This window comes from Ovis canadensis, chromosome 12, assembly GCF_042477335.2.
Source record: "Ovis canadensis isolate MfBH-ARS-UI-01 breed Bighorn chromosome 12, ARS-UI_OviCan_v2, whole genome shotgun sequence".
NCBI classification, from domain to species: domain Eukaryota; kingdom Metazoa; phylum Chordata; class Mammalia; order Artiodactyla; family Bovidae; genus Ovis; species Ovis canadensis.
This window is the reverse complement of record NC_091256.1, coordinates 84,575,831-84,592,904: the sequence shown is the minus strand read 5'-3', so window position 1 is coordinate 84,592,904 and position 17,074 is coordinate 84,575,831. Positions and strand designations below refer to the sequence as shown.

The 17,074-nt window shown below is 49.0% G+C and overlaps 1 protein-coding gene across 5 annotated transcripts in view; it reads right to left on the bottom strand.

Annotated features, from left to right (window-relative positions):
• LAMB3 (laminin subunit beta 3) overlaps positions 1-17,074 on the bottom strand; it is a 190,462-nt gene that overhangs the window by 18,378 nt on the left and 155,010 nt on the right. For all 5 annotated transcript variants that reach the window (XM_069544248.1, XM_069544246.1, XM_069544245.1 and 2 more), the window contains 5 exons: positions 8,189-8,303; positions 7,603-7,676; positions 2,897-3,088; positions 2,330-2,393; positions 1,794-1,987 (listed from right to left, as the gene is read on the bottom strand). In XM_069544248.1, coding sequence (XP_069400349.1) covers positions 1,794-1,987; positions 2,330-2,393; positions 2,897-3,088; positions 7,603-7,676; positions 8,189-8,303 — 639 coding nt within the window. The remainder of the gene's footprint in view (positions 1-1,793; positions 1,988-2,329; positions 2,394-2,896; positions 3,089-7,602; positions 7,677-8,188; positions 8,304-17,074) is intronic.

Sequence of the window (17,074 nt, the reverse complement as noted above, 5' to 3'; positions counted from 1 at the left end):
GACCCTCCCGCTCGGCTTAGACCCCAGGGCCCAGCTCGGACCCCAGCTCCTCCAGGCTGCGCTGAGCTCCTCTGACGCTCCCAGAGCCCGGCTTGTGTGGTGCATGTGTGCATATGTGTACATACACGTGTGTTTGTATGCATTCACATCTACACTGCTCCTCCTGTTGGGTTTTTAAAAGCCCGGTCCTTGCATTTGGCCATCCCCATACCGCCCAATGCAAAACAGCGCCTGGAAGGTTGCTCACACAGCCTTGTTGGTAAACTGCAATTCTTGTGGGCCCTCTGGAGATTTATATTCCAACAAGCTATGACTGCAGTTGTTTGGCTAATGAGACTGTGATGATGAATTGTTACTAGACTCATTAAGGTACAGAAATAGAATAGCAATTGTTTGCTAATTGTCTTCCAATTTAAGCTCACCACCCGCCGGCTGGCATCAGGACCTGCGCTGTGTTTGCTCCATGCCCGCCCTCCGCTCGCTCCTCACAGCACAGCTGAGCTGAACTGGCTGCTCCCGGTATAAGCCCCACTTCTCCCCACCTTGAGGCTTGTACTGCCGCTTTGCTTCCTTCCTAGAAGCCCCTTCTCGCTCTCTTCACCAGCAAGATCCTGCCCAGCTGGAATGGCACATCCTTCATCAGGCCTGCCTGCTCCCTCTCACTCCATGGCTTTCAACTCTGGACACACTTAAGCATTATTTGAGGAGCTTTGTATATATAAATGCCCAGGCCCAATTCCATCCAATCTCAGGGACAAGGCCCTGACATCAGTACTTTATAACCTGGTGTTTCCATGGTGTGGCCAGAGTTGAGAACCACTAGGGCTGGGCAGGCCCTCACCCTCCTCTACATCCTCATACGCCAGCGATCACACTCAGCCTGTGTTCTGGTCTTGCGTTTTTAGGCCCTAACAGCTGACACATTCCTGGCGCCGGTCTCTCTCTGGCCTCCTCTGCAGCCTGGGGGAAACACTGGCCCGGAAAGTGGAAAGGAAAAGGCTGCCCAATGCTCCTGTCCCCTTATTTTCCCTAGCAGGCCACCTGATAGGATTTGATCGTGTGTCTTTATCACTAGAACAAGTATCCTGCTCCCGATTGTTAATATCGTAGAAGCAGCAGGGACGTGAAACGACAGCTCCCTCTGCTTCTTGGTGCAAAAGGGTCTCCCTCCTCTGCTGATGGCTCCCAAGCCTGGCCTCCCAGCAAACGCCCCTGGGTCACTTATTAAGCTGGAGCTTCTCTTTCTATCCCTGACGCATCTGACTCAGCTGCTCTGGGGTGAACTTAGCATCTGTGTTAGCCTCTGTTTTCTCCTCCTGTCCCATATCTCACCTCTAAATGGGACTTCAAAGTCCCCCGAACCAGGGGCTCTCAATCCTGGCAAGATGTTAGAATCACCAGGAGCTTTAAATAATAATAATACAATTAGAGTGTCTGAGGTAGGGGTCCGAGTAATCTTTTTAGCTCCCTAGGAAATTATGATGTGTGGCCAGGGCTAAGAATCAATGCCTTAAGTTCCCTGCGATTCCCATGTGTATACTTCTACTTACATGTATACTTATACTTACACCTATGTTACTGAATAAAAATCATCTCAAATAATAAAGCAGGTCCAAAGAAGTGCTACCAAATGGGACCTTGAAAACGATAACCGTTTACACTCATCTTCGCCATCGCTAAAACAGTAAATACTCAAGTCTTCAATCTAGTGCCCCACCCCTCTCCAGGGGTCCCGAGGATGCCCACAGTCTGCCCCGCCTGCTCCCCTCTCCCTTCCCGCCCTGGGCTGCCACCTGCACGGCGCTGGCGGGGCTGGCAGGAGTCCTGGAGCTGGGGGTGCAGCGGTCCGCATGCCCGTGACAGAGGCAGCTCCCTTGCAGACGCAACTGGGACACAGCGTAGTAGGCGCTGGGAGGGTGGTAGCCCCTCTGGGGCACAGGCGCCAGCTTGGTGAAGTTGACCCTCAAGTTGGTGATCTCCCCCAGCTCTGCGGGGAACGAACAGGGAGGGAGGGGGCAGGTATGGGGGAAAAAGGAAAAAAAAATTTAGACGCAGAGTCTCCTATGGCAGGACGATAAGGAAAGGAACTCTGGTCTCACTACCCATCTTCCCCAAGCCTCCCATAACGAAAAGACCGCCCACAACCCTGCCTGGGGCCTTTTTAGTGGCCGGGCCAGCACCATACCCCTACGAGCTTAAGCAGGGCCGGAGTTCAATCCAACCCCACTGACAGAGGCAGCAAAGACGCGGAAATGTCCACGATCCGAGCTGCAAGCCTATTTTGTTCTCTGCCCACAGTCCCACAGGCTAGAGGAGTAGCCACACTGACCTTGAATTTTTTGACTTTGTGTGGCTGGGATCCCAGAGGCTAAATCCATAAGGTTGAGCTGGACCTGCAGAGAGTGGGGGTAAGGGGAGACCCAGGAAGAGGTGAGCTGTGGCCAAGCCCAGAAGTCCTCTTTTCCATTTGATGCCCTGCCAAATGTCTTGAGGGTGTCCAGAGGGCTCCTTCCCAGGTGGCACGGTGGTAAACATATGCCTGCCGACGTGGAGCCACAAGAGATGTGGGTTTGATCCCTGGGTTAGGAAGATCCCCTGGAGGAGGAAATGGCACCCCAGTCCAGCATTCTTGCCTGGAGAATCCCATGGACAGAGGAGCTTGGAGAGGACCGAGGACCCCTACAGTCCATGGGGTCACAGCCAGACATGACTGAGCACGCACTCACACGTATGTCTCCTAAAGCGGTCACTGTTGGGAAGCTCAGGAAAGACAGCAGAGCTCTGCCCAAAGGAGGGGGAGGGTTCTCGCGGATTCCCCAAAGCCTGGGTGACTACGTGAGTGACGGGAAGTGGGAAACCTCTCCCCAAGCCTGTTTCTCAGGGTGCCCTCTCCTACCTTGGCCCCATTCGGGCGCCCGTTAGGCCTCTGGGGCAAAGTCTGGCACCGAGCGTCCTGCCAGCCCTGGGGTTGGCCCTGGCGGACCCAGGGGAAGGTGGAGCCGCAGTCAGAAGCCAGGTACTGGTACACTTGCCAAGTCTTGCCAAAGTCCGAGGAGCGCTCGATCAGCATGCCAGCAGGCACGGGCCCCTGCAGGAACACACGGGGAGGGGGAGGCCTGAGTGACCCCACCTGGGGGACACAGTCACAGAAAGACGCTCTTAAGTGCTGGCGGCCCCTGAGAACCACAGTGAGGAGGGAGAAGGAGGGCTGCACAGAGCAAGTGGGCTCAGGGGCACTGCGGTCCGATCCTCCTGGCAAACCACGGGCCCCAGCAGGTTTTTCCTGCTTCTGCAAAGTGAGAGAAAACAGATCTGACTTCCAGAAGGCACGATCCCTACTCAGCCCACCACCCAGGCAGTCAGGCCAGAACATTCTCCCACTGGGCTTCCTATAGCCAAACACTGATTCTGTCCTTTCCCCTTTTTCCTTCCACATCCGTGGTCAGAGCTCAGGCCCCTGATCGCGCTGAGCCTGGATTCCTGCAACAGCCTGGAACTCAAGCCAAGCCTCCGCCCAGGCTTTCCAAGCCACGCCCCCACACTTCACCTGCAGGGCTATCTGATCACATCGCTCCCTGCATGAGACCCTTCGATGGGTCTGCACTGGCCTACTTCTGCCCTCAGTGATTCCATCCATTTCTCACAGCTTTCCATGTTGTCTTTATGCTGACAGCTCCCAGCTTGGAAAACTTCTTTTGGTTCCAAAACCCAACCTCCACACAAAGAGAACTTCCTTTCTAAAACGTAAAACGGGCTGTGACTCTTCTCTCCTCAAAACCTTCCCCACTCTGTTTCTTTCCAAGCTTTATTGAGATATTATGGATGTGCAATATACGCCAGTTTAAGGTGTATCAAATGTGATGATTTGATAGTCATAGAAGTGAAGTTGCTCAGTCATGTCCTACTCTCTGCAACCCCATGAACTGTAGCCTACCAGGCTCTTCAGTCCATGGAATTTTCCAGGCAAGAATACTGGAGTGGGTTGCCATCGCCTTCTCTAGGGGATCTTCCCAACCCAGGGATTGAACCCTGGTCTTCCGCATTGTAGGCAGACGCTTTACCATCTGAGCCACCAGGGAAGCCCCATATTACAGAATGATTATTACAATAAGGTGAGTTAACACGTCTGTCCTCTTACATAATAATCTTCTCCTGTGTCATGATAACTTTTCAGGTCTACTCTCTTAACGACTTCCAGGGGTCTAGTACAGTGTTAATAATTATAATCGTTACCCCCTTGTCCGTTAGATCTTCAGAACGTACGCCTCTTATACTCAGACCTTTATATTCTGTGAGCAGCAACCCCCGCCCATTTCTTCCCCCCTCCAGCCCTGGCAGCCACCATTTTCGTCTCTATGTTGATGAGTTCAGGTTTTTAAGATTCCCTATATAGGGCTTCCCTGGTGCCTCAGATGGTAAAGCGTCCGTCTGCAATCAGGAGACCCAGGTTCATTCCCTGGGTTGGGAAGATCCCCTGGAGAAGGCAATGGCAACCCACTCCAGTACTCTTGCCTGGAAAATCCCATGGACAGAGGAGCCTGGTAGGCTACAGTCCATGGGGTCGCAAAGTGTCGGTCACAACTGAGCGACTTCACTTTCACTTCCTTTCATATATGTGAAGACATATGCTATTCATCTTTCTGCCTTAGCTCACTTAGCAGAATGCCCTCAAAATCCATGCATGTTGTCCCAAGATCTCCCTCTCTCTTCATGGCTGAATGTTCTAGTCTGTGTGTGTACACGTGTGTGAGGTGTGTGTGCACACGTGTGTGCACACGTGTGTAGTGTGTGCGCACATGTGTGTGCGTGTGTGTGCACGAGTGACCTTTTCTTTACCCATTCACCCACTGATAGACACTTAGGTTGTTTGCATCTCCTGGTTAATACTGCAACGAACATGGGCGTTACGGACATCTCTCTGAGACAGTGACTTCATTTTCTTCCAGTATACAACCGGAAGTGGGATTGCAGGATCATATGGTAGACGTTTTTTTCTAATAACTTTTTGAGGAACTCTCATACTGCTTTCCACATTGGCTGCACCAGTCTACATTCCCAAGAGGAAACAAGTGTTCCCTTTCCTCCACATCCTCACCAACACTTACCTCATCTGTTTTATTTTGGCCGTGCCACACACGTTGTGGGATGTTCCCCAACTACAGGGATTAAACCCAGGCCACGGCGGTGAAAGTCTGGAATCCTACCCGCTACGCTGCCCGGGGACCCCCTGATCTTGCTGATAGCCATTCTGACAGGTGTGAAGTGACAGCTGACTGTGGTTTCCACTAGCTTTTCCCTGATGGCTAACGACGCTGAGCACCTTTTCGTGGACGCGTTGGCCCTCTGTACGCCCTCCTTGGAGGATTATCTATCCAAGTCCTCCGCTCGCTCTCCTTGAATAAATCTGAACCCCTAACCATGCCACTGTGCACCTCCATCTCCTCACGCCCTCAGTCACAGCCCGTCTGCTCTCTCCTCAGAGCCTTTGTTCACGTGGCTTCCTTGGCCTGGGATACTCCTCTCCCCTGGTGGGTTCTTTCTTTCATTCTCAGCTAGATGTCACTTCCTCACAGAGATCTTTTTATACCCACCTAACCTGCGTTCTTCTGCCCACACTCTGGCCACCCACCACATCATTTCCTATTCTGGGATCTCATTTGCTGCCATCGTAAATGTCACCACAATTTCCCATTGCTTATTTGTTGGTTTCCTGTTTTATTTTTCTCCCCCCAGACCAGGGTTTCCCAGCCTTTCACTGTTAATATCTGCAGTTGGATAATGCCTTGCCATGGGGACTGTCCTCATCATTATAGGATGGTTAGCAGCAGCCCCCGACCTCCACTCACTAGATGTCAATATCATGCCCACAGCTGTACCAACCACAAATTGGTCTATAAACGGCCAAAAATAACCTGGTTGAGAACCACGACAGTAAACCACAGGCATCCTCTGTCTAGCTGGTTCACAGTTGCACCCCCAGCATCTAGCACAGAGTAGTCATTCAGTACATCTGTTGAATGAATACATGAATCTTTCATCCACTCTCCTTCTCCCCATTTACGTCTGTAAACTCATCTCCCTTCAGTCTGTAGCCTTGCATATCCTTGCCTCTCGCCACCATATACACATTTGCCCTTCCAGACCCTGTGTGCATTCTTTTGCCCCCTCCCTCAATTACATACATTCTTGTCTCTTACTTCTTGGTCTTTGTACTTTGCTATTCTCTTTGCCTGGAATGAACTTAACCTTCACCTGGCTATTACCGGCCTAAGAAGTTTCATCTTCCTGTGGGTGCATTCTCTGACCATCCCCATCAAAGAGAGATCAAGCTGGGTGCCCCCTTGCTAATGTCCCTAGTACTTCTTCCTACCAACATCAGAGCACACGTCCCACTGTCTTGCTACTGGTTCTTTGTCTTCCCTATATATACCAAAAGCAATTTGAGGATTGTGATCTAGTTTTATTCAGCTGTTTAACAGCATATAATCTATGTTCAATATGTGTGTAGCAAGAATGGACAAATAAATGAATGGATGATGACAAAGCAATGAGACTACGAGTATCCATCCAAATGCATGTTGCCCTTCAGAGTTGTCACCATTAGAGACTGGGCATTTATTCAAATGGCTCTAGCATTTCTCAAAATACTGGAGACCTATTCTTGAGGCTTCCTTGGTGACACAGAAGGTAAAGAATCTGCCTGAAATGCAGGAGACCCCTGCACTGGGTCAGGCGTCTTCCCTGGGTCAGGAAGATCCCATGGGGAAGGGAATGCAACCCATCAAATATTCTTGCCTGGAGAATTCCACAGACAGACGAACCTGGTGGGCTACAGTCTATGGCGTTGCAAAGAGTTGGACATGACTGAGCAACTAACACTTTCACTTTTATCATTCTTGAGGTGAGGTTCTTATAGCAACTTCCTCAGTCATATAGGATATTAGGTCCTATTGCTTTATATTCACAGCTCAACATTACCTATCCTGATCATTTATTCTCATCAACCAAGCTTTATTATTAAATATTTGACTATTTCTGTAGAAAGAATAAAATCAAATCTCTGTAAAGTAAAACCAAAGACCCTGTCACTAATGAATGAAAATGTTCCCTCCAAAAGGTGTATCTCCAAAGGCTAGACTCAAAGCAAAACCTGACAAGTAATGGCACTGAATGAGCCAATGGCTCTGAAAGCACATCTCACATGTGGCTTGGCCAGTTCCTTGCTGTTGGTTAAACTCAATCTTATCAGCAAACTTATTAAAACAGAGTATACCAAGAATACGCAATTGTATAAGTGGCTATTACACAACCGTATAAGTAGAATTGGTCTTGGAAGAGCTGAATTAATTAGATGGGCTAAGGATGGGAGGTGCAGAAAGGTAGAGGATAACAGGGGGCCTGATCTCCCAGAAGTGGTACCTCTGCTGTCCGCATGATATAGGCTCAGGGTTAAGCCCCAACCTGAGGAAGGGAGACCCACCCCGCATGTGGCACCATCACCTCCAGCCTGAGGAGACAAGGACCCTGGGTTCCCCATGAGTCCAAGCCCACATGGCCCAGAGTCCCCCCTCTCTTATCCACTGCCATACCCAGGAAACGCACCTTAAAATCCATCATGATGTCCTGAAGCTGGAATTTCCTGTCCAGGTCCAGCTGCAGAAAGACAGGGCTCACATCTGGAAAGACACAAAACCCAGGAACTTTAGAGCAGAGACTGTCTACCTTCCCAGGCTCCAGGAAATCTAACTCTGATTTTCTCATCTCCCTCTCAGAGAGGCATGGCACCAGTACGTTTCTACTTATAGCACCTATTCAAGATCCCATGTCTTCTCGGCCAAATTTCCTTCCCACTGTCCCTTGATGTCTTTAAAACCTTTAGACTTTCAACTCCTCAGCCCAACACAGATCTGTTCCCAAAGCCCAGTTCCTTCAGCAAGCCCACTATGACCAAGTAGGATGAAATGAAGGCATTTCTCTCTCTTCTTACCTTTTCATTAACCTCCAATAAATTATTCTACCTACAACATCTGAAAGGCCTCAAATACAAAGGCAGAAGGTTCTGCTCACCAACCACCCATGTCCCACCACCATAAGAAAGACGTGGGAAAACTCAAAGGGCCCCAGGGCGCCCTGCACATCCTACAGGAGCCTCACGCATGGGCTCCTGGAGGCGGCAGCAGGCGCTTACCATTCTGTGACTGCCACCAGCGCATGGGGCCCGAAGATGAAACCACATTCTCCACTCGGTGACCGTTGTAATTGTGAGCCAGCCTGGAGTCACACTTGCAGCATTTCATCTGCCACTGCAGGAGATATCAGAGACTCAGAGGTGGGGCCTTTGTATACTGGGAATTCTCCCTTTGTATACTGAGAGCCTAGAACATTCTCTCCATGGAAATGCTCCCCTAAGGAATTCATGGATTTCATTAATACATTTAGAATGACCAACGGCTCAAAACAAGACTAACTGGTCATCATTCCATTTAAGTCCTCTGTGTCAGCCCCCAACACATAGCTAAGTAAATAGTAAATAGATGCTGTGACTGCGAGAGAGGTATGAGGCTGTAAAAAATGAATTTTGTATATGACCTTGCCTCAGAGAGAAATCTGAAAAGAATGCTAAGGGCAAACAGAAGAAAGAAGGAGAAGCTCACGTTGATTTAGTAGCCTAGCAGGCTACAGTCCATGGGGTCAGACATGACTTAGTGACTAAACCACCACCACCACCATGTCCTAGATGTAGGCTAGAGAGTTTTATAGCTCATCTCACTGAATCCTGGCAGCCTTGGAAAAGTGGAGTTTCTTAGGATTAGAAAAGGGGACAGGAAAAAAGGACAAGGGAATTTGGGGTCCAGTCCTAGCTCTCCTCTGTCAATTGAGTGGATATTGAAGTAGAGTCACTCAATCATTTCACAATATTTATTAAGGCCATACTACATCCTAGACCCTGCTCTGGGCTCTGGAGTTGTAACAGTGAACAAAACAAAGACCCAGCCATCAGGAAGCCAACGTTCTAGTACCATTTAGATGATCTTAAAGGCCTTCCAGCACTTGACCTCTGGGACTTGAGGGTCCTTCCCAGTTTGGCATCCCCTAACCACAGGAGTCATGTATGGATATGAGAGTTGGACTATAAAGAAAGCTGAGCACCGAAGAACTGATGCTTTTGAACTGTGGTGTTGGAGAAGACTCTTGAGAGTCCCTTGGACTCCAAGAAGATCCAGTCAGTCAACCCTAAAGGAAATCAGTCCTGAATATTCATTGGAAGGACTGATGCTAAAGTTGAAACTCCAATACTTTGGCCACTTGATGTGAAGAACTGACTCATTGGAAAAGACCCTGATGCTGGGAAAGGTTGAAGGCAGGAGGAGAAGGGGAACGACAGAGGATATATAGTAGGTTGGATGGCATCACCAACTCGATGAACATGAGTTTGTGTAAACTCCAGGAGTTGGTGGTGGACAGGGAGGCCTGGGGCGTTGCAGTCCATGAGGTTGCAAAGAGTCAGACATGACTGAGTGACTGAACTGAACTGAACTGACCCACAGGAGAGAAGCTCAGGGTGTCCAACCAGATGAAGCTTTGTAGGCAGGTGTCCCAAGGTCAGGAAGGCGGAGGAAGTCTGCAGCCCTGGGGCTGAAGGCAGGGTCTCTTCCCCATGAAGATCTGGGTTAAAGTGGGCAGCCAAGGAGGAAACAGCCTCACCAGGGAGGTCCCCCTGAAACATCACCTTCCCTGGTCTGCCCATGCCCTGGAGTGAGATGAGAGACAGAACTGAACCCCATGGGCTCCAGAGCAGGGCAGAGACCATCAAGGAAAAGAACACAGCCAGAGGATTGGCCTTTGTTCTTTTGGTTTGTCCATAATATGTGAATGTGCATACATTTGCATATATTTGCATGGGTTTGCCCTGGCACATACGCGCGTGCACACACACCCCAGTGAGACATCATGACCTTGCCTAGGTTCTTCATGCAACACACACAAAACCTGTTTTCTCTGAGTAACCACAGTCCCAAACCTCGTGTCCAGCAGAACACTTTTCAGAGGGCTCCAGATTGACACACATGTTGAAGCAAGGCTTGGACTAGAACCTCCCTGAATTGCAAGTCCTTCTGGGCAGAGGCGACTGTACCTCTCCACACCCTCTGCCTCTGTTGCCCCTAAGCCTCCACCCAGCAGAACCAAGAGAAAACTCAGCCAGCCGTCTCTGAGGCCTTGCAGCCCCTGAACCTTGGTTCCATCCAGGGAAGGCCCTAAGCTGGGGGGGATGATCCATCAGAATAGGTGACGTCTGCTGATCTTGTGAAGCTGACAGCTCAGTCCCGGAGGGAAGAGTTAACGCGCCGAGTCTGCGCCTTGAGTTACAGAAACTCTTCACCCAACACTGCTCTTCCCCCAGAGCCACTGAGCAAAACCTGGAACGGTGGACGGTGCTGGAGGGGAGCCAGGAGTCCTGGCTCTGTGAGAATCTGCTTCCCACCCCATTTTCCAGCTCCCACCACCCATCTGCAAAACAAGAGGATTGTCCCCTTCCTGGAGCTTGGAGGTGTCCTCATCACTTCCCAAAGTGTTTTATTAAACAATAATTTTGGTACGATATAAATGAACCTATTTACAAAATGGAAATGCACTCCCAGACATAGAGAGTAGATTTATGGTTACCAAAGGGGAACGGTGTGTGTGTTGGAGGGGGGGAGGGTTAAATTGGGAGTTTGGGATTGGCAGATACAAACTATTACATAGAAAACAGATAAACAACAAGGTCCTGCTATATAGCACAAGGAACTATAGTCAACATCCTATGATAAACTGTAATGAAAAAGAATTTTAAATGATTATGAAATGCTTAAATAAAATATTGTGGGGAGATGTTTAGTGCTCACATAATGGCTGGCACTCATGCCTTATATAAAACAGCAGCCACTGCCCATCCTTTGCCGAGCCACATTCTTCTTCATAGTAGTGTCTCCACGTGACATTCTGTTCACTGAGTGTCCGTGCATTTGCTCACAGTGTTTACTTGGCATCTGCCTCCCTCTGTTAGAATGTGGACTCCACAAGGGCAGAACTTTCCTTTATGTGGTATTCCAGTGCTGAGCAAAGCGCCCAGCACTTAGTAGGCCCTCTGTAGATACTTTTGGAATGAATAGTAAATGCTCACAGAGAAGGCAATGGCAACCCACTCCAGTGTTCTTGCCTGGAGAATCCCAGGGACAGAGGAGTCTGGTGGGCTGCTGTCTATGGGGTCGCACAGAGTTGGACACGACTGAAGCGACTTAGCAGCAGCAGCAGTAAATGCTCAGGAAAGGCTAGCACTTTCATTTATATTATTGCTCGACCCTCCCTTCCTGGGAGTTTAAAGAGAAGGGTGAGAGAGTGAGGTGACCAAAATCAACAAATGACTGGAGTGCCGACCACGTGCTAGGTGCTGTATTAAGAGTTTCAGTGCAATAATCTATTTAAGCCTGACGACCACCCTACGTGTAGTATTATTCCCATTGCAGGTGTGAGAAGCCTGAGGCTCCATGAGGCTCTGTGACTTTCCCGTTGACTGATGGCCGGTGCTGGCATCAGCACCAGACAGGATCCCTCCCCACACCCTTCTCTTCTCCCCTCCTCTTGTCTCTCTCTCCTCCCCTCCATCCCTCCCTCTCTGCCATTCTCTCTTCTCCACTAGAAACCAAATGGCAATCCACTCCAGTATATCGCCTGGAAAATCCCATGGACAGAGGAGCCTGGAAGGCTACAGCCCATGGGGTCGCAAAGAGTCGGACCAGACTGAGCGACTTCACTTCACTTCAATGTGGCGGGAAGGAAACACGGTCAAGGGTGACCATCTCTGTCTCACCCACAGGGCTCAGTCTGACCCTGAGGCTGACCACAACAGAGAAAATGCTCTGGGAAAAAAAGCTGGTTTGTCATGCTAACCTCACTCAGTTAGCACAGAGACTGCAGGGATGTCAGTGGCTAACACAAATACCTAAGCACTTAAAATAATCCTTTCTGGGCAAAAGCCACCTCTTGCTGGCATCTGAGTCTCCTCCAGGATCCTATTCTGGCCCCTGGAGGGAGGCACGCCCTCCTCCCCACTCTGCCCAGCCTCTCAGAGGCAAACTTCTCCACCACCCATCCTCTTCTGCGCTCAGCACATGTCCCACCGAGAGACAGGGGCCAGCTGCCTTCCAGTGACCTGTCATCCGAGCTCCTCTGGGCTTGCTGGGAATAGATCCCAGCCTGTTCTCTGGCCAAGAGAGTGCCAGAAACAAGGCTTTTTTTTTTTTGCTTGGGCCGTGGGACCCAGGAGCTAGAACAGCCCAACCTGAGACTCGGGAGATGCCTTTGATATTCCCAAATGATGGAATATTATGTAACTTTTGAAAAGACTGTTGACAGAAAGATTTTCATTGCATGGGGGAAATGCTTACAATGTTTTATGAAAAAAAAATTATAATGTTTTATGAAAAAAGTTGGGCCTAAGCTTGTATATACACCATGATCACAAATACATATTTTTAAAGGAATCAGTAGGTAGGAGGCAGTGCACCAATATATTAGGTTGAACCAAATGAAATGGCTGATATTCAGCTATCTTGACCTACAAAATGGCAACTACACACAGCTTAACCTAATTACCTCTGAGAAATGGGATTACAGGTAACTTTTTTTCTTGGTTATTTTTTAATAACTTTCAATGCCTTGAATATATATTAACTTTTATATCCAGGCCTTTGTTTTAAACAAACTCAAAAGGCCCAGGATACTCAGCATGGGCTTGCCACCCTGCATCCTCCCTGTCTTCACAGTCAGTCTGGGGCACCCCAGGCCTCCACCACCTGCCTCCACATGGACAGACAGTGATGACGGATCAGATGGCCTCATGAGCTGAACACCTACGTGCCTTCATCACAGTAATGTAGCTAAAGGAGGGATTTATCTCAACCCTCAGACACAGCCTAAGCCACAGGTATTTTAAGCAGCTCTGCTTGTCAACCAGCTGGAGGGATGGAGGCCCAAATTAGGGTGGCTTATGGCACAAGCCCACATGAAGACAAGCTGCCAATTCCTTCTCTTTCTGGGCCTCAGTTTCCCTTTCTGTTTTATTCCTGTATGTCTACATGCAGTACGTGTGTAAGAGTGTGTGTGTGTGAGTGTGTGTATGTATGTGTGAAAGAGAGAGATTCTCAACACAAGGCCCTTCCCCTCGTGTATGTTACGTGCCTCTGTCTCTCCTGGAGATGGAAGCTCCCAGCCGCAGCTGCCTCCCTCTCCGGGGTCATTTGGCCAGCGCTCCCCTGACCGGGCTACCTCAGAGATGCCGTGTTATTATCCACTCAGCCTGCCAGGCCTCCAGCCAGCTTGGCTCCTGCTCATTCTCCATCTGGAAAGGCTGGGCCTCTTCCCCTTATCCTGGAGCTTTCTAGAAGCTCAGCAGTCTGGCTGGAAGACAAACCAGAGAACTATGGGAGGGCAAAGGAGACAGCGGGAAGCCTCAATCACAGTGGAGAGTGTGGAACAAGGAAGGCAAAGCAAATCGAAGCGCTGTGTCTTAGCAGAAAAGGGAGTGAATTCTGGAGGGAAATGGGAAAACGGGCTCTGCTTAGCCATGGCCAGCTCCCTCCCCCCGAGCAAGTGAGAGACGGCCTATGTCCATCTAAGGAGCTGGACTCAGGGTCATGGCTGTCAGCCAGGGCCGAGAGAAAGACAGCCGGAATCCAAAAACAAAAAATGCAGCTGCCTACAAGACATTCCCGCTACTTCAGCTCCCTCACTGGCAAAGTGCAGGGGTGGGATGAGATAATGAAGCTCCTTCTTGCTCTAACATGCTATTAGAATTCTCCCCAACTCCAGCTTATCTGCTCAGAGGTTAAAGACACTCCAAACAAGAATGCAAAAGAAGCAAGAGAAAAATAAGACGTTGGCCAAGCATGGTGCCGGAGAAGCACTCTTCCCAGCAAAGTGAGCGGGGAAAGAAGGGACCCCGAAGGCCTTGGTCAGCAAAGTCTCCACTAGACTCCCACTGTGATCCACGCACGTGTGCATGCTCAGTCATGTCTGACTCTTTGCGACCCCATGGATCGTAGCCCAGCAGGTTCCTCTATCCATGGGATTTCCCAGGTAAGAATGCTGGAGCGGGCTACCATTTCCTACTCCAGGAGATTGTCTGACCCAGGGATCAAACCGGCGTCTCCTGAGTCTGCTACTTGGCAGGCAGATTCTTTAACACTGAGCCACCTGGGAAGCTCCTGTGATCCACAAGCCTCATCATTTATACGTCAATGCATATTTCCAGCAAAGGTGAAAAATCAGGGCCTGTTTTGGGGCCAGGTGGGAGTTGAGCCCCAGTGCTACGAAGCACTGTCATGAACTAACATATTGACCAAAGCCTTAACTCATACAGCTCTTATCTCCATTGAAACCAAGTTCAGAAAGCTCAGTTCTGAAGCTGATGACCAAAATGATCAATACCACAACACTCCAAAATTATACTGCATGAGTATAATAGCTGAGAAAAGAAGAGAAGCTAAAGGCCAAAGAGAAAAGGAAAGATATACCCATCTGAATGCAGAGTTCCAAAGAATAGCAAGGAGAGATAAGAAAGCCTTCCTTGGTGATCAGTGCAAAGAAATAGAGGAAAACAATAGAAAGGGAAAGACTAGAGATCTCTTCAAGAAAATTAGTAATACCAAGGGAATATTTCATGCAAAGATGGGCTCAATAAAGCACAGAAATGGTATGGATATAACAGAAGCAGAAGATATTAAGAAAAGGTGGCAAGAATACACAGAACTATACAAAAAAGATCTTCATGACCCAGATAACCATGATGGTGTGATCACTCACCTAGAGCCAGACATCCTGGAATGCGAAGTCAAGTGGGCCTTAGGAAGCCTCACTATGAACAAAGCTAGTGGAGGTGATGGAATTCCAGTTGAGTTATTTCAAATCCTGAAAGATGATGCTGTGAAAGTGCTGCACTCAATAGGCCAGCAAATTTGGAAAACTCAGCAGTGGCCACAGGACTGGAAAAGGTCAGTTTTTCATTCTAACCCCAAAGAAAGGCAATGCCAAAGAATGTTCAAACTACCACAGAATTGCACTTATCTCACACACTAGCAAAGTAATGCTCAAAATTCTCCAAGCCAGGCTTCAACAACACATGTTGGGAGTGGTGATAGATAGGGAAACCTGGTGTGCTACAGTCCCCGGGGTCACAAAGAGTCAGACATGACTGAGCAACTGAACTGAGCTGAGGCTCTGACCTGAGCATGATACATACATTATCTCATTTTATCCTTCCCAAATCTCTGAGGTAGGCATACTGGATCAAAAGTGGGTATCTTCATTTGACAGATTAGGAAGGCAAGTCCTAGAGAAGCTAAGAAATGTGTTCAAATCCACAGGACGAGGATGAGAAGAAGCAGGAATTCTGCTCCCTGGCTCTCTGTCTCCAAACCTTCTCATCCTGCAGGGCTTCAAGGGACACAGCAGTCACGTGACAACCATGGGACATTGCAGAGACTAGAGATGGTTTTCAGGATGCTCCTTCTCTTCTCCCCTAGTAAGGGCAACTTCACTCCCCGCCCAGACTTCTCCAGAAACTGAGGTGTCCTCCTAGACCTGAGTGCAGATAATTGGTTTGCATTCCTGGACCTCTGAAAGTTCTACCATTGACAGTGATTCCTTTCACCGCTGAGGACAAAGAAGCAAGGCACTGCCCAGAGAGCTTCTAGGGACCTGATTCAAGAAGCAATGACGTGAGAAGCCAGGCCAACGAAGTTGTGAGGCTACGCAAGTTTGTGCCCAGGTTTCCATCTCACCTTTCAAGTCTCTTCCCTCCTTTTAACCCCACAAGACACACTCCCCAGTCCAAAGCAACCAGGACCCCCAAATTTCACATTCCACATCCCAAGTTTTGCTTCCCTCTGATAGCAACTCTTTCCCCCAGTGATCTTTTTCATTTTCTGCTATCTCTTCTAAACTTATTCATTCTTGGTCTCATTCTCTTGGGACCCTTTGCAAAAGCCACAGTTAATTTTCTGTTAAGCAAACCCTTGTTGAAATATAAATGATGATAGATTAATATGACGCCTTTCCCAAGGGCATCTGTATTTTAAACAAAAAACTCAACGATGTTTCATCCAAATGAAGATTCACAATGGAAGGAGCTTTGAAAGTTTCAGATCTTCTAAAATCTCCTGGGAATCAGGGGCAGATATTTTGGTCAGAGAGAGGCTCAAAGTCCTCTGTGAGCAGAGAACAAGGACCTCAGGATGGATATGAACACATTCTCACATTCTCTGTGTACACGTTAGCCATGCTGGAGGTCAAGAAAACAGATGTCTGTCAAACATAGAAAGGCAGTGGTTGTTGGGTGTGTGCCTGTGGGTGTGAGTGTGCTTATGTGGTGTGTGTGTTTGTGTGTGTGTTAGGAGGAAGGGATGTCAACTGACTACTGCTCCTCAGCTTGTCTCCAAGAGATAAAAATGACAGCTGTTTGGTTTACACAGCTAATTAACCTGAGGAATGCACTGTGTAAGACTGTTATTAAGGAAACTGGATAATTAAGTTTTCCCCCAGAAAGGGAGGGAGTGGAGATAAATAAAGCATTTAAGGGAACAGACACAACACTGGAGGAGACTTTGTCAGGAGCAGAAATCAGGGCTGGAAAGCTTCCAAGCAAAACCCCTCTGGTCCCCAAGCAGCATGCACCAGCTGAGAAAGGACTGAAGGTCATGGCTCAGCCCCTGCCAGGGTCCACCTGGCTGAGATCATGGCTGACCCTTGGGGTCACATGCAGGCCAGCCAGAAGCCTGGCAGACGTGTGAGAGCTGAACCAACAAAGGCTGACTAACTCCCTCATTTCATAAATGGGGAAATGGCGGTCTAGACAGAAGCCATGACCTTCTCAAGGTCATGTTCCTCTTCTAAGTGTCAGAGGCAGGACCAGACCTAGAAAGTCTTCACCCCCCATCAGGCGACTTCACTAACCATGACTGCCTCTGGGTTATCCAGCAGCCAGACTGAAAATCAGATGCGCGGTGGTCAGTGGGCGGGCCCAAGGGCAGGTTGA